This window comes from Apium graveolens, chromosome 4 (assembly GCF_009905375.1).
Source record: "Apium graveolens cultivar Ventura chromosome 4, ASM990537v1, whole genome shotgun sequence".
In the NCBI taxonomy this organism is placed as follows: domain Eukaryota; kingdom Viridiplantae; phylum Streptophyta; class Magnoliopsida; order Apiales; family Apiaceae; genus Apium; species Apium graveolens.
The window spans coordinates 29,227,023-29,254,143 of NC_133650.1; the positions used below are offsets into that span (position 1 = coordinate 29,227,023).

General features: G+C 32.8%; 2 protein-coding genes across 9 annotated transcripts; one reads left to right on the forward strand and one right to left on the reverse strand.

Annotated features, from left to right (window-relative positions):
• The first annotated feature begins 1,483 nt into the window (after positions 1-1,483).
• Positions 1,484-8,110, forward strand: LOC141717923 (uncharacterized). 6 transcript variants are annotated; one of them, XM_074520175.1, is made up of 6 exons: positions 1,551-1,637; positions 1,778-1,842; positions 2,055-2,232; positions 2,347-2,497; positions 2,598-2,712; positions 7,869-8,110. In XM_074520175.1, exons 3-6 carry the CDS (start codon positions 2,081-2,083, stop codon positions 7,928-7,930), a joined length of 480 nt encoding a protein of 159 aa, XP_074376276.1. In that variant the 5' UTR covers positions 1,551-1,637; positions 1,778-1,842; positions 2,055-2,080; the 3' UTR covers positions 7,931-8,110. The 6 variants fall into 6 exon arrangements, with proteins under 6 accessions (XP_074376279.1, XP_074376274.1, XP_074376278.1 ...); XM_074520176.1 differs by having other exon boundaries at positions 1,620-1,637; positions 1,778-1,886; XM_074520178.1 differs by lacking the exons at positions 1,778-1,842; positions 7,869-8,110 and adding an exon at positions 7,781-7,827 and having other exon boundaries at positions 1,484-1,637.
• A 1,627-nt stretch (positions 8,111-9,737) lies between these two features.
• LOC141717922 (uncharacterized) lies at positions 9,738-17,562 on the reverse strand. Of its 3 annotated transcripts, XM_074520172.1 has the most exons (13): positions 17,246-17,562; positions 16,205-16,468; positions 16,058-16,132; positions 15,908-15,966; positions 15,764-15,786; positions 15,651-15,679; positions 14,653-14,749; positions 14,513-14,579; positions 13,432-13,530; positions 11,888-12,022; positions 11,634-11,788; positions 10,419-10,520; positions 9,738-10,167 (listed from the first exon to the last, which is right to left on the reverse strand). In XM_074520172.1, the coding sequence occupies exons 2-13, from the start codon at positions 16,455-16,457 to the stop codon at positions 10,032-10,034; spliced, it is 1,230 nt and encodes a 409-aa protein (XP_074376273.1). In that variant the 5' UTR covers positions 16,458-16,468; positions 17,246-17,562; the 3' UTR covers positions 9,738-10,031. The 3 variants fall into 3 exon arrangements, with proteins under 3 accessions (XP_074376273.1, XP_074376271.1, XP_074376272.1); XM_074520170.1 differs by having other exon boundaries at positions 15,651-15,786; positions 17,246-17,558; XM_074520171.1 differs by having other exon boundaries at positions 11,933-12,022; positions 15,651-15,786; positions 17,246-17,554.
• Between the last annotated feature and the right edge of the window lie 9,559 nt (positions 17,563-27,121).

Consider the following 27,121-nt stretch of genomic DNA (forward strand, 5'->3'; position numbering starts at 1 on the left):
AGTGTGATTATGCTTGAGAACTCAACATTCAACTTGACATTAGTAGTTAATGTATAGTGCACAATTGAATGTTCGTTTAGATAGCAGATCCATTTTTCGAAAATATCCATTTTTAACGAATCACGTTAGAAAATAGAAACACAATTTGTTCTTAGAATCTTAAAATTATCCGTCATTTAATTAAATTATTATTTTACTTGTATTTTAATATTTTCAAATATATTGATAATATATAGCTTTTATAATAAGTTACGTTTAAATTTAAATATATATATATAAGTCGAGGATGTATCCATTATGAAATTCGTGATCCGAATGGATTCCGAAATCGATCAACCTAAAAACAATTTGGGACTAATCCGATCTGATCCAAAGCTGATTCACTGACAGGTGTAGGGGGAGTATTTTATACTCCCTCAGTCTCACTGGGATGTTTGCATTGGGAGACGGGGAATCATCAAACATTTTAAGGTTTTCGTAAAACATAGTTTCCTAAATAATTTTAAATATTTTTTTAATAAAAATATAATGTTTAAACTTTTACACAGGAAAAGAAAATTTTAAAAATAAATTATAAAACTATATTTTATAGTAGTAAAATACTCCTTCCGTCCCAATTTATCTGTCTTGTTTGACTTTTTATGGTTAAATTGACTCAACTTTGACTGAAAATTTCACATAGTATAATATCGAAAATACTTATAAAATTTATATCATTAGAAAGTATGTTTAATCTACTTTTATATGTATATTTTAATTTTTCAAAATAATGAAAGAATGAGTTTTTATTTACGGTCAAAATTCAGTCAGTTTGACCATCAAAAATCAAACAAGACAGATAAATTGGGACGAAGGGGTACAGGTAAGTATGAGAAAAAAGTATGTAAAGAATGTAGTGGGACATGGTATATTAATTGAGATCAATGTTTCAGAAATCGCTAGGCGTGCCAGGGCGACGAGGGTACCTTCGAGAGATTAATCGGCAAGTCGGAGATTAATCGGACCGATTAATCGGAACATTAATCGGAATAATATAAATATTATTTTGAATTTTTATAATTATATAATGATCAATATGTCAAATATTTGTTTGAAAAAAGAAATTAGAAATGTATTAAACAATATCTACACATTTGACATGTATTATCTACTAACTATTGAATTTACAATATTAAATATATTTTCATTTACAATTTAAATTATTATAATATGTTATTTTTTTATTTTAAGTGAGAAAATAAATATATTAGATTACTTGTTATTTCTTACCAATACTTTATATTAGAAATTGACATGATATTGTGTGAAATTATGAAATAAATTAATTAAAATTATAAAATGAAAAAAATATTAAATTATTTTTCCGTCTAGGACCGATTTTTGAACGTCTAGCCCGCATAATCCCGATTTTGACTCGATTTTTTGAAAAAACGCCTAACTCACCGCATAGGTCCGAGTCGGGTCGTTTTACCATCCTCCTACCGCCAGAACACTGATTGAGATACGGAAGTGACAATTGAACGTTTAATCGGCCCGTGGGTAGGTGTATATAATACATAGTACATACTACGATCCGACAGGCTAGAGTCCGTGCTCTACTGGCGTAGCCTATAATTTGTGTCGAACGACGTCGATTAGTATGTTCTCTTCGCCCCTCTTGTTTCAGATTGAGCTGCCCTTGGCTCAAACATTTTCCGATTTGACTTGTGTATCCTCCTATTCATGTATATAAAATTGGTTTTAGGGTTTCATACAGGACATCTAATTGCTTATGCAGGCCCCATTTGTCGCAAATCGAAAAATATCGGGAAAGTTAAAGATACAAGATTGAAATCTGAGCAAGTTAGGCATAATTCAACTTATTTTCACCCAAACAGAAACATTTTGTTGAGTTTTTATATCTTATTAGCTCTCTTAATTGTTACTTTGTCCGCCACTTGCCTATAATATTCTTATTCTAGATCAAGTCGATTCTAGGGATCTTTCTGTTGTCAGCAATTACTGTTTTTTTTAAATAAAATAAAAATTAGACTTATATATTTGTGTTGTTGTAGGTGATAAGTTGTGCTCAAGTAATTTGATGGGTAGTGAAGAAGAAATCAGCGTAGAGCAAGCAGCTGCAGAGCGTCGTGAGAGGTTGAGAGCTTTGAAAGCTGCAAGACAACTTTCCGAAACTGACCACAAGTCTGTTCAAGCTCAGGGTGATGATGAGCCTGAAGATGCTCAAGACAGGTAAGCTTTATCCTATCTTTTAGTCTCTCTTGAATGCTCTTGTAGATTGCATATTTTATAACAACTTTGTTATGTCATTGTTTCGAGTTGTTAATTATCTTTGTAATTAGTCAGGCTTTATCTCTTCTACAGCAATATCAGCATGAAATTTCGCAATTACCTTCCTCATGATAAGCAGCTTCAAGAAGGTAAGCTTGCGCCACCAGTTCTACCAAAGTTTGAAGACCCTGTAGCAACAGAACCTCCAACACAGGACAATAAAGAGGTCTTTTACCAGTCAAATACCTCTTTCACTTAATTCCTGTTTTACACTTGTATTTTTTGCTCCTTGCGGACAAGACTCTGATATTTGGATTGTATTTCAGGATCCATTTCTAAATATTGCTCCCAAAAAGCCAAATTGGGACCTCCGTAGAGATGTGCAGAAGAAACTTGACAAACTCGAAAAGCGCACCCAAAAAGCGATATTTCAACTCATGGGTATGTTATATTCACTTACCTGGCTGTATTTAATCTAAGCAAAATATGAGCTACCAATGTCAATGCCACTAGGGGAGTTATTTTCTCAAGAAGTACCTCTACTCAGATATATAATTTCCATTCACTAAGATATACAATTTCAATGCATCATTCAGTTATTATCAAGGATTCGTTGTTTGATGTTCCTCTGTATATGTACCTAGACTAGTGTTGTGAAAGGCACCAACTAACATAAAGCACAAGAGTCGCAAAACATATTACAGGAGTAGTAGTATGTGGCCGAGTCCGATACATATAGTAGAAGGGGTGAGTAAGGGTTTTATTTTGATGAGAAGGTGAACTGGAAATTAAATTCACGACTTTCTGCATTTCAAAAGTGCTTCAGCACCAATTTGAAACTCGCGTAGAATCACAACTTTTTACTTGAAAATCTTGAACCTACTGGCAAACACAAGTAAACATGCTAGTAAGCATGATTTTCAGCTTAATTACCTGTATCGCACACTGACAGGCCTCGTAAGCAGTATTATGTCACCTGTCCTCTTTATTTTATCTGGAAGTGGGGACCTCGAGTCCTTGCATCTGACACTTGACCGCGATATCCGAGACTGAGACATGGGTAGGGACAGTTGTGCAACATTTTGAGCAAAGGAACATATGCGAAATTTTCAAAGTATATGAACTAAAATTTGGGCACTTGCTGTTCATGTATCTGTATTTGGACTCTTCCAAACAAGTCATGTTGTGGAAATTTGCACTTAAAAACAAGTATAAGAAACCTAGGGACTCAGAACCCTAACACTAGCAAAATTACTTAGGAGCATAAACCAAACCAACTAACTTGACTAGAACACTTTAAAACAACAGCACCTGCTACATAGTTAAGTCTAAATGAGATAAGTGAATCAAGACCATCTTAAACATCACATAAACCAACTCCAGATACAATAGTTGTTTCATTCAGAAAAGATCAAACAGATCTTCATCTTCCTCATCTGTATCCAACAGAATCTCGTCTTCAAAACCACACCTTGTACCTGTGGCTCCTCATGCTGCACTCCTGGACCTTGGAGGACTAAGTTTTCCATGAAAGCTTGTGCCAAAATTCTGCACCATCAACCATGATATCATCAAATACCTCCCATTCTTCATCCATCATACGAGCCTCAAAGAATTGAGGTGCTTGAGGTCCCAAGCCCATGTCCAAGTGCATTAGCTCCGACATCCTGCCTATAGGTTCATAGAACAAGTATAGCCTGCAAAAGAGCTCTCCACCAAGCAAAGAGAGGTAGTTGGCGGTTGTGTTTCTCACTGAGTAGACAAACCTGAAGGAGCACTCCCAATTTGGATCCCTGATTCTGGTCAAGATCTGGTGAATGAGATCAGCATATTCGGGGTGTTGATTCTGATAAGCAAATTGGATTGCTCCAAAAGCTTGCATGTTGTCAGTTTCTATGATCACTGACACAGCTCCTTCAGAAAATGCACGCCTGAGACCTATTTGGGCTGACCAAAGTTGAGCACCAAGAGGGGTGAGACCTGGGATTGTTCCAGCAACACAATTCACCAAGTTGCCAAGTTTTGGTAACCTTGGTGAGCAACCTCTTGCATTGTTGTTGAGTCGCTCGACTATTCGCGATTAGTCGACGACTAGTCGACTAGTCGCTATTGGAGGGTCGACTTAACTTGTCGACTTGCATTTTGTTAATATTTCGCCTGATTCGACCTCGACTTGTCGACTGGGTCGACTAGTCGGGTCGACTAGAAGACCCAGTCGACCGACTGGTTCGACTAGTCGGGTCGACTAGAAGACCCAGTCGACCTACTAGTTCATTTAGTTAAAAAAAGCCCATGCCCAACTACTTATTTTAACCTAATACCCTAAAAAAATAAAGCCCAGCTCCTTTTTGTTAGTCTCCCGCTCAGCAGCCGCTCTCTATTGCTCTCCAGTGCTCAACCATCAGCAATCAACATCTATCCAAGTAAGTTCAATTCTTCTTCTTCGTCGTGTGTATATACATACACACCCAATTATACACACACATATAATTACATATATATGTAAGTATATGTGTATATATACACACAAATATGTAAGTATATGTGTATATATAAACACAAACATGTATATATATACACTTACACACACTTATAAACATATTACACACAATTGCACAAACACAGTAGTTCAGGACACACTTTCACTTGCACTTATATTTGGTTTTTACTTCTCTTTTTTACTTATTTATGTTCTAAATTGGCTGCCCAATTCTTGTGGTAGATGTCAAATGAAAATCAAAGTAACGATCCCACCTATGATCCTTTTAAAGATCCTAAACGAAAAGCTAAGTCTAACGATCCGGGATGGAAGTATGGATGGGTTTTGGCCAGATTTGAGTAACAAGAATGTGGTACAATGTAATCTCTGCAATAAAGCTATATGTCCGGGGGTTAGAAGATTGAAACAACATCTTACGGGTGGATATCCGGATGTATCAATGTGCCCAAAAACTACAATGGAAATTCAAAAAGAAATGAAGGAGTACATTGATAAAAATTCAAAGAAGCCGCTGATTTTAGATGATGAAGAGGATATTGATGATGATATTCGTGAGATTCCATCACATAATGCATCTACCGCGGCTTCTAACACTATGCATTGTTCGGAAACAACATCAAAAAGAAAGTTGGCTTTCACAATACCGGCATCAAAGTGATCAAAGAGTATTGCTTGTATGATTCGAAAAACTCCCGAAGAAGTGATTGAGGAAAGGCATACTAAAGGTGCAACTCAAACTACTCTTGAAAATTGTACACTAAGTGATGAAGAAAAAGAAAGAGTGAAAATGCATATAGCTAACTTTTTTTATGAAAATGGTATACCATTTAATGCCGCACACTCGAGGAGTTATGAAATTATGGTTGAGTCAATTGGACAATTTGGACCGGGTTTTTTGAGTTGGCAAGTGACTTTTGAAGTAGTTTACTAAATATACATATTTGTTTGTTTTTTTAGATTCACACCAAAAAAAGGAATAGATTAGAGCATCAACGGTTAAATGATTTGGTTTATATTCAATACAACCGAAAGATTGTGACAAGGTTCCAAAAGAGGCGTGAAGAGGGAAAAAAAATTAATCCTTTGGTTTTGGAAGATTTTCAATGGGACAATGAGTGGGTAAATGGACAAGTTATTGATCCCGTCGATGATGAATTATGGGATGCCGTAGATGTTGCCTTGGATGCATCAAGAAACCTTGAGATTCGTCGTAGTCGTAGGCGTGCTAGTGGAAGTGGATCTTCTTCTCAAGTTGATGATGATGTTGAGATGATGGAAGACCATAAGCCTATAATATTGGATGATGATGAGCATGTTGAAGATGATTTTGGTCATAGACCAAACAATAATAGCGAGAGAAATGATGAAGAACGCGCAAGAGATAATATTTTGAATTTATATGATGATGATATCTAAATTCTGCCCAAGTGCCTAACTCCTAAGTTTACTTGTGCTACAGAATTTATTTTTTCTTGTTCTTTTTTTGTCCAGTCTGCTGGTGCAAAAACTGCTTTGGTTGTTTTCTTTGGTTGTTTAAAACTGCTGTGCAGATTATAAACTGTTGTGCAGAACTGCAGATTGCAAACTCCAGTTGCAGTGTGCAAACTGCACTGCAGTTGCAGTGTGAAAACTGCACTGCAGTGTGCAAACTGCACTGCAGTTGCAGTGTGCAAACTGCACTTGAACTTGTAGCTCTATTTCTTTTGAAGCAGGAATCATGAATATTTTTAAATTATAGTTTGAATCTTTTATTTGGCAATCTTTGTGTTTGTACAATAGTTGGATATTTCTAAATTAGATTACATTTTATTTCTTCTCTTTTCTTCATATAATCTTCACTCTTCTAGTCCCCTTTCAATATTCTCGTGGTCTTTATCTTCGTAGGTGTTACTTGTTAGATCTCCTATGTATATAAGAGGAAAAGGAGAAAATGGTTTGTTAAAAGTTAGAACATACATATATAATATATTTATATATTTATATATTTATATATATATATATAGGGAACTGATCCCCAGCCATCGTTGGATGGGATACAGCAGCCGCATTGTTTCATTGCGGGTGTACTCACCCGCCGCAATGAAACATTGCGGCAGCCCGCAATGTAATATTGCGGCTGGTGCATCCCAGCCGTGGATAATTTCCCATATATATATATATATATCTCTATATTTATATATTTATAATTTAATACCTTGTCGACTAGTGTCGACTAGTCTATGACTAGACTTGCCATACAACCCGGTCGACTCGACTTGACTTGCCGACGTAACAACCATGACCTCTTGGCAACCATTGAATTTCAATAGGCTGGCAACCAATGTGGCATGTTGCCATGCCACAACCCGTGACAACCTCTATTCAAGATGATTTAAATGTTTGGATAATTTTACTTATAAGTCATAATATTTTTCACTTGAACAAACCAAAATAATTAATTTTTAAATATAAATATCTTAATTCGTGAATTTTAAATTAGATTAACATTTGAAAACATATATTTTAAAACTAAAGTTAATAAAAAAACGAAAAATCAAAATAAGTTGAGAAAAAGTACGTCGTTACTAACATTCAACTTATTAGCTTATAAGTTATAAATTTGACTTATAAGTTGGGTCGATAAACACTCGTCAATAAGCAGTTGCGGGCTTATAAGTTGTAATAATCTTACTACTTCAGTGTTATGTTCCATATCATAGGGTAGAGATAGTGTCACAGTTCTGTTAAATTAGTAGAATAATTATTAGTTTATAAAGATTAGGTTAGTATATGTGAGAATAGGCATTTATCTTGGCCATCTGGAGCTTAAGGATAAGTATGGTTTCATTTCTCATACAATAATAAGTGTTTAATCCATTTCAAAAGTTTGAAGAATCTTAATTTTGTTAATTTGATTTACTTTGCCATTACGATCTTTAGAAAGAATTATTTCCTTCTGTCAGATATGACATAAATTTAGACCAATTTAATTGCTAAGATACTTGCTGACTGAAGTTTGACATCTTGCAGAAGAAGAACAAGAGAAACAAGATATGACATAAATTTAGACCAATTTAATTGCTAAGATACTTGCTGACTGAAGTTTGACATCTTGCAGAAGAAGAACAAGAGAAACAGAAGAAACTGGCTGAAGAAGAAGCATGTGGTCTGCAGGAGTAATGAAAACATTAGAGAAGTTAAAGAGAAGTATGGACTAGAAAAAAGAGGATTAAGATTTGGGGATTCTGTCTTAACTGAAGGACCTTTTAGTTATGTGTAATCTATTTGTCATATTCATATCATATTTGTCAGGAATGAAATTGAATTTAAGAAAACAAAATGAAGGGACAGATTTGCAGATTTTTCCCGTACAAGTCACTATTTTTTCTTAATTTTAACTTTTAAGTGCGAGGGAATACTGCTTTATGTAGTGCACGTGACCATCATTTTTGATGAAGTACTAAACTACACAGTTTAATTAGGAATTAGGGGTGAGCAAAAAATTTCATAACCATCCAAACTAACCATTTCAAACCGCCTAAACCGAAATTTAATGGTTTTGTAACGGTTTGGATCGGTTATGGTTTCATTTTTCCAAAACCCGAAAAATAACGGTTTGGTTTGGATTTGTCTTTTATACCGCCCGTTATATCCAAACCACCCGAATCTATTAAAATATTTTATTTATATATTTTGAGGATACATATATTAGATAAATTATTAATATTTATAATTAGTTGAATTCATGTTATGTTAAGTGCACTTAAATGTTACATATTGAAGTTAAAAGATCCAAATTATTACATAATGAATTTGTTTAGTTGATAATTTATTAACTTATTAAATTTTTTATCTAGTAAATATATGCACATATTTTTCTTAACGGTTTAAATGGAAACCGCCCAACCCGAACCGTTATAGTTTGGGTGGTTTGGTTATATCAGTAACGGTTATGGTTACGGTAATGGTTAAGTAAAATGTAAAACCGCTAAATTTGGTTTGGATGGTTATGAGCTCTAAACCCGCCCATTTCATCCGATACTCACCCCTAAGTTTAATGCAATTCCTATATTAGGAAGCAAAAATAAGTCAAGACAAATCTGATTCTTTGTACATGTTACAATCAAAGCTTGCACACCCCTCAGGCTTGTTATATGCTATTGTGTGCGTATTCGGCTTGCCGTTTTTCCAGACTTGTGTGAATTCTGAAAACGGCCATATATTTTGCTTAAAAAAGAAACGCAGCAAGTTAAGGATGGTCTACATTTCAACTATCATTTCTTCGTTTGAGCGAAATAAGACATTCAATGAACACTTCATATGTACAATTTTCTTCAGTTATTTTATTTATTTAATTTTCAATCATTTCATAATTTACATGTATTATAAAAAGTAAGTATATCTAAATAAGTATTCCCGAATATATATTTTAATAAAATAAATATTTACAATAATAAGACATGTGAAAATAGTTAAATAATTAGACGTGTAATATCATAATATATTATTAAACTTCACAAAAATTAAATTTTATGTCACGGAATCATAATAAAATAAAGGGAAATTATTAACTTTTGTAAGTATTTTTGCGAATTTACTATCATCTGATTTTTTTGCAAAAAAATGGAATTAATCAAAATCAACCAGACATGCAACTAATTAAATCGAGTTTTTTTCGTTGCATTTGATATTTTACGAGGTTCCATGGAGTTACACTAACTCGTTGAAATTTGTATATAGTTGATCAAATTGCAAAAAAATCGTATTTTTTTTAAAAAAAAGCCTAAAATAAAAAGTTTAAGTTTTCTAATTTTATATTTATAGATCAAAATTATTGTCAGAATTTAAATTTTTCAAAAAAAAAAATTTAACTTGTACATAAATTTATTTAACCGCCTAAATAACTTATAATTTACAATACTCATATCATTTATAGCGAACTTTTCAACTTTAAGTCATACATTTTAAAGAAATCCCAAACTGACCATGTTTTAAACAATCGTGACTTTTACTCACTTCCTATAAATTCAAGAAAAAATTATATATAAATGGCATGCACATTATTGGGACTTTGGCAAAGATCTTCCCTCTTTTCAGAAGCAAATCCCATCACGGGGACTTGTATAATGCTATCATCATATTTCACAGGGGACAATGATCAGTGAACGAATATGAATGGATAAAGTGATCCTTCGCTTTTGAAACTAAAGATCTGTATACGTTTTGTTGTCACTTGTCCATTTGCTTTCTGTTTTTTAGCATGAAAACTTTCATTAAGGTCTCACGTTCTATCACCATTGCCCTGTTCCTTGTCTTGCTTCTCATTGTGCCAAGCTGCGTCCACTACAGGTAACTGAAATTCGTCAGGCTTCAAGGCCAAAGCAAAATCCGGCAATGTAGGGGCTGTCTCCATGATCCTATAGCCAATACTAGCACAGTAAGTTACTGTTTCAAGAAATGATCAAGAGGTAGTACCGAGACTGAGTGAATTGGATTATTAATAATACAATGTGAGCACCAATAATCTGGTTACTGGAGTTGTTTCCGCGCTAAAACTGTAAAGGCGTGTACTACTGAACTAGAGATATACATCACTATTATATTGCTCTCCTCCATTACTCAAGTAATAACAATAGATTGGTAAAACTTAAAACAGAGATAGACTTACTTTTCGTAAGAGTAGAGATCCCGATTAATTCGCACCTTGCTAGAAGTATCTTTCGGAATCTTTTCGGAGAGATACTTCATGGTTCCCCAGAGAGGGGGATTTCTACATTGAAGATATCATAAATATAAGGCGAGCTCCTTTAAGTGTCACCATAGTTAGTGAAATATGTGACTATATTATAAGAACAATGGTTGAAGAAGAAACGATGACAATTCAACATAATATTTCACTGTTTTGTGGCTAAATTGTAGTAGTAAGTCATTTTATATTCAACTGAATCAGGGAAAAAAAATCAAATGATAGAGATATCAAATCGGACAGGTAAAGGCCAATAATACACAACTAACAAAATAAAATTTTAACAATGTTGCAGAATTAAATAGGTTGTTGAAAGTCCATGTTTGACTGATTGCATAAATTTGAATAGTGCCTTCGTAGAAGAGGTAGTAAGAATGATAAGCAGTGAGTATAGGACAAGTTATGGAGAATGTTATTATTAATTTTATCTCTAAAACTCTCACTAGATCATCTCTTTTCACTCAAATTTCTCTAAATAACATTTACAAGTAAAACAAGAACTTTAAGTGTCCGCAACAGCCTTTCCACTCATGTTTGTACGGAAGAAATAGCCAATGCCATCTGAAATATTTTCTGTTTGAAACTCCGTTTAACTTTATGGGGGTAAAATTTCAAATTCTGTTCAGTTTACCCTCATTTGTAAAGCAAGCATGATTACATATATATATACACACACATATATATATAGGGGAATGATCAAATACAAAATAAAATTAAAATAGAAACTAGGAACCAATCTAAGCCATTATATCTACCTAATCTAATGGTCCCTCCCTAAATCACCCCACCCAACTACTCTGTACCCTCCCACTACTCTGTACCCTCCCACGTCCAATTTCAGCTTTTCCCCTCTGTTTTTAATTTGATTTTTCCCGTCAAACCGTAAGTTTTTTTTAAAATCCGATTTCACTATATATTTTTACATCTCTCAACGATCGATTTGCATACCATATGTGTTATATTTCGAATTAGTTTTTTTTAAAAAAATTATTTGGTTTCTTATTTCCATTCTAAATTGGTTTCTATTGGAGTAGCCCCCTATATATACATATTCTCCTTTATTTGTTTTTTTCAGTGACAAGTATGAATGCATAGATGTCAGCAATTTATTCGCAATCGCAATACAAATCGAATTACCGTGAGAAAGGAGGAGCCATGTTGAAGACTTCACTTGTCTTTTTACTTTCTTTGAGATACTCATCTGCTGCCTTTAAAGCAGCTACAGCCATTCCATGTGATTTCTCTGTGTTCCCTTCATCAAGGATTAACCCATGATAATAATACGCGGCAGCCTGGAAAGATATATCAACATGTGGCCAGATGTTAACAAATAATCTGTTAAAGCAAAGAAAATAAGAAAGTATAACAAAGTGTATCAGGTGGACACCAACTTGTGAATAAACGAATTTGTATCTACAATATTTTCTGAAGATTACCCTTGCTTCAATGTATTTCCACTTAACAAAGAGTTTATGCTTTTCTCCCCAACTGTTTGTTAGTGGAAGATTAGTGATATTATCTTGGGCCTGCAAAGTAGGAAGAGAGAAGCAGCATGAAGAATATTTTCCGGGTAACATTTTCTATAGAAAAGAAAATGGAAGTTCAAACAATGGGATTGAAGTCGAAGCGATAATACAATCAAATATTGAAGTAATGTGGTAATTTAAAAGAAAAGAGGTTATGATACCATCAGAGAATGCTACAAACAGAATAGATGCTAAACAACAGTAATAACTGACATGCCTTTGGTGATAGAATTAATAGTAGAACAGAATTGCAGGAGTTGGCTCAGATAGAAACCACTTAAATGAGAAGTAAATACGAATCACTGAGATAGAAATATTGAACATGACGGGTCTTCATTTTACTAATTGTTATGGAGTTTTTTGGTTACCAGCCAGTTATCACTCCAACAGCTGCAAAATTTTACCTCAAAGCACTATATGGATAATCTACAGCGGATAAAAAATGCAACAAGACATGATGGCCAAGTCAGTAAATCCAGTATCATCATTCTTCTCCTATGGAAGCAGCTATGAGAAATCTTAGGTACTTGACATTAGCACCAGAAGAGACTGCTATTTTATCTGCTCACTTGCACTTGCAGGTTGAAAGGTTAAGTTGGATGCAGTGGCCTAGATTCCAATGTTAACGTAGTAGATCAAACACGATACTGTATGATTGTTACTGTAAACTTGGTATCAAGGAGAAGTAACGAACAAGCAGTGCCTAAATGTTCTAGTGTAGAAACTGTAATTTTACTTGGTTTAACGTTCTTCAGGAACTTAAATCGTTTTAGCAGACTCCCGTGAAGCGTCTTTGTTATAGAAAATTAGCTATCAGCATTTGACGAAATCCCTTACATGATCAGGTTGGAATATGCGGAAGCTTATAGACATTACAGGAAAGAGAAAATATAGCGCAAAGTAAGACATGTCATTTATTAGGTCCTCCCTGTGTATAAGCAATGGTGTAGGTTGTGGTAAGCAACATCCATGCACCAACTTGAGGGGATGTTGTAAATCATCCAACAGTTGACATATCTTAGTTGGGGAAATAATTTGCACAACCTAATCTTAAGAACATACGACTAATATTAAGTTGAATTATTACGTCAAGTAAATGCACAGGAGTTTGGTTTCCAAATGTTCCATTCTAGATTGTTCATTTAGTCTAGAAACCATTAATATTCCAACTCTATACATGCATTAATATATAAATACTACATTTGCTTTATTTTGCAATTTCGATTACCGGTTAGCGAAGTTCTAAAGAAAAAGTAAAAACAAAATGTGCAGAAGAAAATCATATTCTCCTTGTGACCTTGCCAAATACCCTTCAAGTGACCATAAAAATGCAATACAATGCTTAAAAATATAGCAATGACAAAGATAGTACAAATCTGTTCACATAAGATATGAATCATGTAGCATACCTGCTGCCAGTATTTCACCATTTCACAGGCAAGCCTACGTTTCACTGCAAGAGTGGCCTTCGTACTGTCAATTGCAAGTCCAAGTTGTATATCCACACTCTGATCAAGGTTCAGAATTCAAATATATATATATGAGGACAAGATAAACCTTCATAATTTTACAGAAACTGTAACACCTTATTGCGGATGTCATATTATGACAGTACTTCAAGGAACAGAAAGATATGGTAGAGAAACAAGATCACAGCAAGGTTTCAACAATTTCCTACTTTTTTATGCATTAGGGCTGGAAGCTTACAAGAACTCGAATAAAGACTATGGATATCAAAATGTGCAACATGATACCAATAAATAAAAAATAAAGTATGAAATCTCTAGACACCAGTAAATGTGAAACATAATTTTTCTGAGAGATGGTATAATCATTTGGCTTATAATATGAATATATTGTGAAGATATGCAATCAAAATACATATTAGGTCAGTTCAGATCAAGCTCAATTTACAATCTGCCGGCCATTCCTTACATGCATGCTTGGTATTCGGATTTAATAATCCATGGACCAGTAACAAGGTTTTCCTAACAATGGACTAGTGTGATAAACTCTAGTAAAAAGGGCTGCAGCAAAGTAAATAATCCATAATTGATGGTGGCAGGCTAAAACGTATTGCGAATGCAATATTTCACTAGTCAATAATTCATAACTTTTTTTCTGTTATATATATTTCCAGTACATCCGAGCCTTTTATATTAGAATAATCAGTCTGTTTTAGCAGAAATATATTTACTAACATACTCACAATCAGACATCTAGAAACAATTGAAGAAAATTTATGTTATTGTAATTTCGGATATTTAAACTGACGATACTTGAGTTATTGACCAACAGCATCTTTCGACTTTCATTGCTTTACATTAACAGGTTAAGTAAAATCGATGGTCTAATCCCTAGGACTATACTGAATTCCTCACTTCTCTTGGTAACAAGAGTTCGAGAATCCAAGCCACGGTGGAAACATGGGTGCGTGAATATTTAAATTCCTGTAATTGACCATAAAAGTAAAGGCTGATGAGATACTACCTGCCCCAGTGCCTGAAGGCAGAGAGCACGTAGGACTCCTTCTGCAAGGTCGACAGGGAGATCTCTCCTGAAATTAAAATTGGTAAGACAAGAGCATCCTTGCACTTTGGAAAGCATTGACCTGTATATTATATAAAAACCTGAGTTCGGGAGGCAACTGTGGAAGAATATGTCGAACTGCACAGTCAAGGTACCCAGCTGCCTTCAAGAAAGTATCAATGGAAGAACGCCTGCTCTCTGTTGCATTAATAAAATAAAACAAACAGAAAACCTTTAAAGCACATAATGGTATACATATGAAAGAAAGTTAACACATGAGTAAACAAGTAACATTTTCCATTTATTATTGGTCCTTCTGTACAATCACACAAGAGACCATATAAAGAATACACTTAACTAGAAAGTCAACTTCCAAGTATTAAATTAGATGTACAGGAGTAAATTTATAGGATCATATTTTTGTAGTTTTGGGAAAAAAAACACAACAGAAGGATCTTTTATCAAGAATGAAAACTGTTTAAATGGTATTATGCATTTTCTTTGCTGAGCTTGACTTTCTGCATATCGATGTATTTCAGTTTTCACAAGTCCATTGTGCATACATTTATACTGTAAACCCCATTGCACATATAGTGATTACTATTCCACTTTCAAATAAAAGCATATGAATACATAAATGCAAAATCTATAATTGGGACCTTTGCCTAGTCCGCTTATATACAACCCAAGATTAGATACATAAAACCCAAAGTATTGTTAAGTAAAGGTGATCAACATGTAAAAGACTTTTTAACCTTTCTCTATCCGCTCATCTAAAACAATTCAGCATCTATACAGCATCTATACAGCATCATAGCATTTCATAAAACATTCAATCCGAATTTTTTATAATATCAGTTGACAGATGGTGCTTCTACATGGATCAACTATTTAACCCGGATCATGTAACATTGGAAACCAATTAAGAACAATAATTTAAAGAAACAATGTCCACACCGAAAATTTAAGTACGAAAACACTACACACCTGTGTTTTAACTCTTCAATCTCTAAAACTCTAGTTTGCTATTTGTCATTAATGCGAGAAGAATGAGTTCGCATATATTATCGGGAAACTTTGCATGCAACTGACTACCCACCTTCTGATACCTTAGGCTGATACCCATCACTGGACATTCTCGGAAGAAGTAGTAAGTTAGCTTGCAAGAATGATAATGCTGCCATCAAATGCAAAACCGATAATACTTCGTACCAAGCACTAGACATTGCTGTTTCCTAAATTTTAACACAATCCATTAGTACAAGGATCTTCCTATATGAAATCAAATCAGGAACTGCGAAGATAATAAGGTAACAAGTATAATGTAACATGTATAATTTAAGATATAATGTTCACCTCCGCATCATCCTCCTGATTCACCCAAATGAATTGTACCTTGTGTTGTAGTAGGCTCCCTGTAGATAGGTTCAAGCATAATTTGAGAGTACTGAATACTGATTGTAGAAATAAAATCTCTGTGAAGATTTATGTGCTGCATAAATATACCATCTTTCACCAATCCCAGAAGAACTGGCAAATAATCATTAAGAGCCTGAATAAGGTCTCCAAGTACTGACCCCCCTGCAGATAGTGGCAGATATCGGTCAGACCACATGGTTAACTTATTAAATAATAGGCATGACTAAGACTAACCATGTTGTGTAGAGCCTCTCCTTCTAGTCCTGGTGATTGTGGGACCTTCTTGGCCAGCCATAACAACTATTCGGGTTCTAAGAGCAGAAAGGCGTTCCACTAAACTCTTAGATAGGTGATTTCCTAGAGACTGAGATATATCCACAGGTTTAGGAATTCGTAAACCAGGAACAAACACCGTTACTTCACCAATATTTCCTGGTCGTCTTCGGTTTCCGCCGGTGTCCTTTGCGGTAGACACAAAGCATCCCATGTTGAAAACACCTAGTTGTCAGTTTAAATAAAAAATTAATCAATACTAAACTGTAAACAAATAGCGATGCATGTAAATATAACCAAAATAATTTGTATTTCCTTAAAAATTGTAATTAAAATATGGAAGAGAATAAAGGCAAAAATGAGTTACAGAAATATAATGCCAATAACCAAAAACATATGACATTTGACAATAATCACAGGAAAAGTTGAAAAATCGCTAGCACTGGACAACTAATATATAGGTGAATCTAATAAATGATCAACCAAAAAAGCAAGAGGAAGTCACGAGCATCACCATTGCGTCAACCATCTCTCTTACATTAAAAGAAAACTCTTCTATGTTCAAATAAAGATTAAATACACATTACTGAAATATAAATTATACATATACATACAATTAAAATTCTACTTAATTACGAGGCGATCATCATTAGAAGAGGTCAAACATTGTAACAGCTTCTGCATGATGAATTTCATGAAGAAAGTGACCACAATATAAATACCTTGATATCTCAAGCAACACAATATAGTTTCGAAACTATCACTTGTTTAATAAAGTTGAACAATAACACAAACAAACAGAACTACATAACATATCTCAAACATCTGAAATACAATGAACATTGAACCAAAATTGAGCTAATTCAAGCAATCAGGCTAAGATAAAAAAGATCGATAGGAACCCACATACAAGAAACTAATGCACCAATCAAATTTGAAGTCATCTTGTAAAACAAATCAAAAAATGAATTTCTTAAGAAAAGACTTATTAATCTTTCTTACCAGCCCACCAGCAAAATTAAGTGAATTGTGGCAGAGAGAGAGAGCTTTAAAAGAAAGACAGAATCTTTATGCAGGAAGGGCTCAACAAAGAGTGATAAGCAATACAAGTAGACAGGAAGAGAGCTTTCTTGTTTTGTCTTTGTCTTTGTAAGTACCTTGCTTTATATATTACTCCATACAATTACATTTGACTCATTTACTATAAAAATCTATACACACAAAAATAATAGTGATTCCTCTTTCATTTTTGATCTGTTGTTGGTAAATTCTGAACCTACTCTCTCTGATTTTTTATTCTTCATATTTAAAGATTTTCAATTGGCATCACATGCTGTATAGCTTGCTCTTTTTTCTCTACACTTAAAAGAATAATAATGATCATAGTAATTGACGAGGACCGGGTTACCCAACCACGAAGGATTTAATCAATTTTCAAGAAATTGACTCTCTTTTCTTTTTTCTCTTAAGAAAATCAATTTTTATGGTCTTAAAATATCATTTGAGCCTCATTTCGACTAGATGATTTTTTTATTTTTTTGCAGAAACTAGATGATTATTATGTATATATTATAATATAACAACTACTCCTACCTGTACTCCGAAAAAAAAACTACTCCTACTTGTACGGTTAAACCTCGATAAATTAATACTCCATAAATTAATAACCTCATTAAATTAATAATTTCTTGTAACCCCGAGTTAGGCTCTTTATGCTAAATTAATAATTCGCTAAATTTATAAGATAATTTTTTTTATTAATACATATAAGTCTCATATAATATATAAATTAATAATTACATATTATATCAAAATTATAGAATTCTAAGATGTACTTTTATAATAAGCCTCGATTGTAACCTGCTTCTTTTTAAAATTGATGTCGCCTTATACTTTATCTTGAATCTTTCTTAATGCATTATGGATGGGGCTGTAAACGAACCGAGCTGATCGTTAGGCTCGACTCGACTCGACTCGTTTAACTCGACTCGACTCGTTAAGTAATCGAGCTCGAGTTCGAACAAGAAAATATGCTCGTTTAGCTTATCGAGTCGATCCGAGTTTTACAAGTGGTCGACTCAAACTCGACTCGAAATTGACTCGAGATCGACTCGACTTGTTAAACTCTACTCAAACTCGACTCGATAAGCAATATGCATAAAAAAATCTAAATATATACATGAGCATATTCTATTCTCTACCTGTGTCTTCCTAATTGGATTGAGCTTCAATTTTATTTTATTTGGGTTGGGCCTTATTTGGACTCTAATTTTGAAAAAAGACCAAAAAATTAAAAAAATTAATGACCAACTCGAACTCGACTCGAGTTCGACTCGACTCGAAAAGTTCGTGAACAAATCGAACTCGACTCGGTTGTTAACGAACTCGAGTTCGAACATGAAAATCTGATCGTTAAACTTTTCGAACTCGACTCGTTAAGAAAAAATTCGAACTCGAACTTGTTAAGGAAAAACTTGACTCGACTCGGTTCGTTTACAGCCCTAATTATGGATCTCTGTCGTACTATGTTCATGTTACAAGAGGAAATTACGTAATGTAATTGTTGCTTTAAGGACATCTTTTCGTGAGACTCTGTGTACTTAGTTAAATAAGGTCCCTTTTATTGTTGCGGTAAATAAGACGAGGGCTGGTCTAGAAAAGATGGGGAACTGGCTTCAACCATTTTGAGAACTTCAGGACATTACGTAATCTAATTAAATAAGTGAACCCTTTCAATTTACTTAAATTCATAAAAATATTTCTTAATATTATTTTAAGTATTCAATAAATGAAAATAAATTATTATTATGAGAATTATATACGTTATAAAATTTTAAATAATATATCTCGATAAATTAATAAATTATTAATATATCGATAAATTATAAATTATTAATTTATCAAAATATTAATATTTCGATTAATTAATAATTCTTCATGGTCCCAAAATATTAATTTATCGAGTTTTTATTGTAATATGTTCTCGAACAGTTTCGCAAGACACATATAAATAATTTAAAAGGATGTGATATACTCTTTGAAAACTTAATCTCTTAAAACTTGAAAAATTTTGAAAAAATATAAGAATATCTTCATAACTCGACAAAAAGCATAAATATTGGAATTTAATAATTAATTTATGAGTAAAATAAAATGAAGCTATAACATGATATTAATATTGATAAATAATTTATATTATCATTCTCTTATTTAATAAAAAAATGACGAGTATATATATGCTCATTGCTCACTCTTAATTCAAAATTCCAAATTTGTTTGAGGGACAATATACTTTTTTATTACACCATCATACTTTGTTGATCTAATTTTTATTCATTTTTTAAGAGTACTTCTATTAACGAAACAAACTAGCAAAAGTGTTGTTGGTATAAGCTCTTGTCATCAGGTTTTCATGGAAAATTTGCATTATTAAAAAGATGTTTCTTGGGATTCAATTAACATGCTAAATGATTCGGTCTTTCTCTATGTAAAATGTGGTTGTTGCTAAATAATTGTAGGTAATGGGCACTCTATAGTATCGGTAGTAAAGTCAGGTGTTTAATTGTGGTTATATGTCTATGTATATATTCTGAATTTTTTAATTTTAGTCCAATTTATTATAATTAGCTTTCTTGTAACTCATAATTTGTTGTTTTAAATCATTTGTACACTTTTTAGGTTTTTAATTGGGCTTTATTAAGCTATTGTTTATTTTTTGATGAATATTGAGGCATTTTTTGAACTTCTATGTTTGTTTTGCTATTCTATAGGCTCTTCGATATTACAAGAGGATGATAAGTGACTTTTCCGTATTGTCGGTGAAAGCAAATGAGGGTAGGATGGGTCGATACCGGTACTATGAGAATATACAAGGGCTCCTTTGATGATTTGAATCACTACAAGATGATCAAGACAATGTGTACGAGACCGACAATTTAAATAAATTTATAATTAGTGTCATGTAATCTAGTATGAGTCAGAGCAAGGTTGGTAATTGTTACAAAGTTGTAACTTCACAAACATGTATGTAATAGATTATATCAATAAAGTGAAATTGTATTTTTTTTTGCTAAAATAAAATTAATATTTTTCGCAAAAATGGTCAAAATATGAATATTCGATTCTCTTTTTATTGTTCTTGTTTACCTCTGGCCCTACAAGTGGGCCCCACAATATTTAACAATATTTTAAGTTTCCACTGCAACACTTTTTAGTGTTGTTGTAGGCCATGTTTGATGAGGCCTTAAGATACATTGACTGGTGTTGGAGTACGGTGCACTGGTGTTGCTGTTGGTCAATACGACAAAAATAAATCCCTGAAAAATGTTATTCTTTCTATTTTTGCATCTACAACAACCATTTTTTTTGCTCCTGCAACACTTTTGAAACGTTATAAAGGTGCATCTATGGCGTAGTGATGTTATGTGTTACTTCATTTATCTTTTTTTTTGTAACAATTTATAACTAAAATCAAATATGATCAATTTTTTTACTAAAATTGTACTTGTACTATGAACTACAAGATACCAATATAGGTAAGGACTTGATACTCTTAGGTATGTACTCACATAAATTAGGTGAGTACAAAGTATTTTTTGATGTAAATACATGAGGATATTATTGTAATTATAAAATTTATTTAAAGAATTACAATAATGTCATTAAAAATATGTTATGTACTCAGGTAATTAGCCCTGTAAGTACGTAATTAAAGGAATTTTTCTCTATAGTTAATTCAAAAATAATTCAAAAGTAATATCTAAAAACTTTAAATTAGCTTCAACAATAATGACTTTATATAGCAAAAGGATTGTGTAATATTTAAATGTCTTATTATCGTAGTTGTTAAACACCAATGTACATATGCGATTTTAAGGGTATTATAATTGAACTAACGAATTTTATTTTAACGTAATTACGTATATTATTCAAATTGACATGTTTTAATTTGTCGTTGATTTAATATGATTTTCGCATTATAATAAAATTTGACAAGATAATTTTGTATATGAGTGATATGTTTGTAACTTAAATTTACGTAACGATGATTTTTAAGCTAAATAATTGATATGTATCTCTATCATGTATATTGTTTGTATATATTCTCAAGTGTTATTACGTGATTTTAATGTTTAATATAAACTTGTTATGAGAATTTAATGAAACTTAACTATGTTATTTAGTTCCTATTGTTATGAGAATCTTGCCGAGATTTAATTTATACATACCTATGTTAATATGGATTAATTATATAAGTGTGACCAACGTATACCATGTTATTCAATAACAAGGTTATGAAATTTGAGTTATTAATATAAAACGAATTAGCCAAGCATGGGTTATAGTGAATGTTAGGAATTATGTGTTTTTGATTATAAACTCAACACTTAATATATCTTGTATAAGTTATTTTTTTTAATTATTCAATAGCGAGTATCATCCTAGAATAACCATTGATTTGAAAACTTATCATCGAATATATTTTTTTTGTAACATAGTCAATGAGAATCCAAACTAGTAGTTGATTGTATAGTTTGTTTTAGTTATGATTGTCTCAGTGGATAGGTAAAACAAGATGGTGAAGTGTAAATATTTTATGTCATGTAAATTTATCTAACTGAAGTGAGCATCAATTACCAAGATATTGAAGACTGTCAATGGCTAAGCAAAACTCAAACTCAATGGATGCTATAAAAACTGTATCAACGGCTAAAACTTCAAACAACAATTGACAGTAACTTATCAATATCAATTCTGACACAACACATATATCAATGGAATCTTAGATGTACTTGAAAGCCAAGACAAAAATCTTTGACTTGGAAAATCTTGAAGAAGAGTAAACATTTAATTTACATATAATCACTTTTGAGAGATAAATAATGCATACTTTAGCAAAACGTATATTTTCGTTTGTGAAGTCACGTGTGATAAAAGAATGAAGAAGTATATTTGATGGACCTAGATTATTGTTCCATTTTGTAGTCTAGCAAACTTATAAATTGATATGTAATCAAATACCAGTGTATTAAAGCAAGAAAGACAAGTTATTGTATATAGCTGTTATGGTTGAATTTTTAGAAAAACAATACACTGTAAAAATAGTTATGAGTTTGTATTTTTTAAACTTTACAGATTATTTCTTCATCTACATCTCAAGTAGGAAATCAGGACCGCCTAAAATTTTTATACCTCGGTGTTCTTTTATTTTGTCGGTCTTTTTATTTTTCTGTTCTCATTTAAAAATAAAAAAAATAGTTTCAACAAAACAAGATAATTTGGGGTTATTTCAACCCCCCTTCTACAATTATTAGAATTGATTTCCAGGGAATAATAATTGCTATTAGGGCAAGCCTCTAACATAAAGAGATTTAAAAATTTGAAACTAAACATTCAACCATGGGAAACAGTGGTGTTGGTATGAGAATTTCAATGTTGGATAAAGATTTTTTATTCGACTTCGTATATTATCTCATGAACATTTTGTTCAATAGTATTGATGAAGATATATTTGAAAGTTTCATTAACTTTGATAAAACTAAAGAAGTTTGGGATACCATTCAAACATTATGTGAAGGGTTTGAGTAAGTTAAAGAGAACAAGATGCAACTACTCATACATTAGTAGATGTAATAACTCGAATTTCTGAGACTTTGTAAAACGTTTGATGAATAGTAACCCTGAAAATCGGGGAGAACTTTTTAGCCCACATTATGTTATGCATGGAAAATTTAGTTTTCGAGTCGATAATGTGATTATACATACCAAATAAGTGTAAATGCCATTAGTTTTCGGAGAAAACGAACTTTATAAAACAACCATATCTACGAACCATCGAGGAATAAGAGAATCACAATACAATTACGAATCTAAAATCCTACAAATTCAAACCCAAGTACAAGGCTTCAAAGCGTAAATGACGTATAAGAAATGATTTACCCCGCGAACCGCTTACGAAGATTTATTACGAAAATGAATAAGCGAACACGTAAGTGAATAACTAAAACGTATCAAGCCATGCAAACCATGCAAACTAACTAGAGTAAGAAAGTAACCAAGGTTATCAACCAAATAGTAACCTACCTAGTGAGCACAGTAACCTAGCTAGCAAATAGTGACATGAATAGTAAACATGGTACTAAGCTAGCAATATAGCTTGGAAAATAGCTTAGCTAGGAAGATATGGATGAGATTTACATATCCAGGATTATATACTAAAATATTATATTACAATTACAAGAAGCAACCCAGAAAGCACAAATTTTTTCTCTCTTCTCTCTCATCAAAAGCTTCATTCGGCCCTTAAAGAAAGAAGAAGAAATCAAATTCCAAAGCTCAACTTCTGGCCATGGATAAATCCTCCAATTAATTCCTAAGCTTTCTACATATCAAACTAAGGCAAGATAAATTTTTGAGAGTATTTCATTAAGGTTTGGATAGGCAAATAATTTCATGAAAGTGATGATGAATAGTGTCAAATAATAACATTTCTTGATTTCATGATTTTCATGGCATGATTTAGGATCCTTAAGCACAACCAAGCCTCCCAAAGATTCAACCATCAAGAAGAACACATTCCAAACTTTCAAGAAAGGTATAAATCCTTACCCAAACTTTGTTTAAGGTTTAACTTTCAAGTATTTTCTTGATATTTAGTTAATTAGTTATTAAAGTTATTGTTGTGGCCTCAAGAACATGATGTTCTTGAGAGGAGTAAGTGTTAATATGATGGTATCATGATTGTTGATTGTTGGTTAATGATTTAGAGCGAAAATGAAACCTGACTCACGAGCGTAATATCGTTAAAACGAGAAAATCGTAAGCTTAAGTTTTCTTCAGATGTACAGAATTTATAAATTGTAATTTCTTCAAAGGAAGACTTAAAAATGATAGAGCTTGTTGTAAGTATCGTTTAGGCACTTGAATCGCTTGATTTCGATTTACGGTTCAAAAGTTAAGTCCGTTTTAGTGAAAATGATTTATTCGATAAAAACTACTACGAATTACGAACTTTGGAAATAGAAATAATCAACTTAAAAATATTCAAAAATTATGAAATTTTTACTGAGAGTAAGAAATGGAGTTTATTAACTGTCACAAATATTTCAAGTAAAAATACGGATTTTTCAATTTTATAAAAACGTCGGAGCCGAGATTGAGCGAATAGATACCCTTAAGAATCGAGAGTGGAGTCGAGGGATGAAATGTGAAAAACATTAACGGAAATAAGGAATTATAAAAAGAAAGCGAATATGACAAGTACTTGTACTAAATGGAATAATGAGACTAAGGTGAGTCGCGTAAATAAATAGTAAGAATCGCATATGTAGAAACAACGATAAATACGAACGGAATCTAGCAGAACGATAATTGTTCATGAATATAGATTTATGGGCGGACCCTAGAGCACCCTCCACCTCGAAGTACCCAGGAAAGTTTACGAACCCGACTCCATATACTGTTGTGTTGTCAAAATTGTTTTACTGTCTTTCATACAAATGCCATGTTTGCCATGATAGTAAAATACGAGTTTTGCGTATCAATAACATTTGAATTCACGATGAGTATATCGTAGAATATTTTTAACGCTACAATAAAGCGTGATACCGAGAGTCGGTCAGAGTTTACAAGTAAAAACTCGGGAACCATCCCGGTGATATTTTGGACGATAAAAAATCCGTACTTATTTTATTTCATGGGACTCGATGTCCTCTTGTGAAGTACTAAATACCTCAAATTTATTTAAAAATAATTTTCAAAGATCGTATTCCCTCACCTATATTTAACTAATCGAATAATGAATATTATTTCAGATATACATTTAAAAAGGAGAAGTATTCTCCGACGATTACTTTTATTTTAAATTTAATTATTTAAGTATTATTAAAGAGTAAGTTAATTTATTAAATATAAAATAGTTGAGGAATATTATTTCAAATATTCTTTTAAAATAGAATCATTTGAGGTTTAATTATTTAATAATTATTATTTAATATTTATTAAATGATTTAATATGATTTAAAATTTATAAAACCTATTTTAAAAATATTTTCTGAGTTTCAGAAAATCATTCTAATCCTTTCAGATCGTCAAAAATATTATCTCGACTTATATTAAATATTTCGACCATAGTGTCAAAAAAATCCCCCTTATTTATTTATCTGTTGACAATGGTCAATTCACATTATCTTAGTACTTTCTCCGAAAATTCTTTGAAGTACATATATACATATATGAGATGAGTTGTTCCTATCAACAAGCAAAAGCTTGAGGAACTTCGATATAGTTCGAGTTCTATTTTTTTCTTCAAAGGACAAGGAGGGGTAGACTCTAGCAATTCGTGTACTGGAGCGACTACTGGTGCGCCACATGTAAACATGTGAAGTATGTGAAAATCCTGGATTTTGGGCCACTTGTGAAAAGCCTGGATTGTGGGCCACACATAATATGCCCGAATGCGGAAAGGGTGAAAACTGGATGTATGGGAGTCGTCCTTCTACATGTAGAGAACAATAAAATTTACCGTTATACGACTGATCATCGTATTTCGGGGGCTTCGGGTGAATATCATATTCTTCCAATTGGAATTGAGATGCAATACCGTAACCCAAGCATAGTGTTGGGTTTACCATTAAGGTATTTAGACTAATAAGTCAATAAAATAGTTGTTTTAAAAAGAGGTGTTTAATACCGAGAAAAACTATTTTAAACAAACCTATATATCATATACAAAATCTAATATGAATTTCTTATACAGTCTTTTCATACTGTACTTTATTATTGTGACGGCCTCAACCCCGGGGTCAGGGGCTGACGTCACCAAAATATAACAAACTATGAATATAAATTACTAATTAAACTTTATTATAAAACACGACCCCAAACCAGGAGCCGATGCAGGTTCAAGTATTATTTAGGTTACAGCACAACAACTAACTTATTCCATAATCCGACACCCAAACTTATTATAGAAACTCATCAGACCTCAGGGTCTGATACAACTACCTCAGAGGAGCCGGAACCGGAGGGGGCTGACACTCTACTCTGTCCTGGTCTTCTAGACATTTGCAATAAATAAGTACAAAACAAGCTGCAAGGGTGAGCAATCAATTGCTCAACGAGTACCACTATATGAATAACAAGTAAAACAATGTATATAAAAACAGTATAAGAATAAATATCAGATCTCATTTATGAAAACAAGTAAAACAGGTACAAACTGGATATCAAAACTAGCATGCTCTGAAAAACAATATCATCTGTAGTGTGTTGTGTAAAAATACCAGAGTCCAATTTTAGCATGCTATTGTCTTTTCCAAAATCACAGTCCCATTACAGGAACCATAAATCATCTGTCCCATTACGGGGACCACCAAAACCGTTTATTCTGTTACGGGAACCACTAAACCAAAATCAGATGTATAATTAGATGAATCCTAGGGATAGCTGATCAGTCTATCCCACCACAATTTGTTCCGGAACTCAGAGACTAGCTAGGTCTCTGTCATGCTGGACTAAGCGGTCTAAATAGGGCACGCAACCGACCTATCCTCTTACGCAACCATGTTGGGCCGTTACGGACCTCTTACGCAGCCATCCACTATATGATCCGTTTTTATCCAGTTTTCAAAATTAGTTACACCTATCTCTTTTTAAACAATTATCTCACAGCACACATTCTAAAATCTTTTCAATTTAATCACAATCTAGAGATATGCATTTTCAGAAGTTACTTTTTCCCCAAAACATCAGTTAATACAACATATTTAAATATAGGGAATACGTAACTTAAAATGTTCTATTCCAGTACATAATTTAAATCAACAATCATTCATATATATTGAACTGTAAAAGATTTGTTCAGGGGTACTTGCCTTG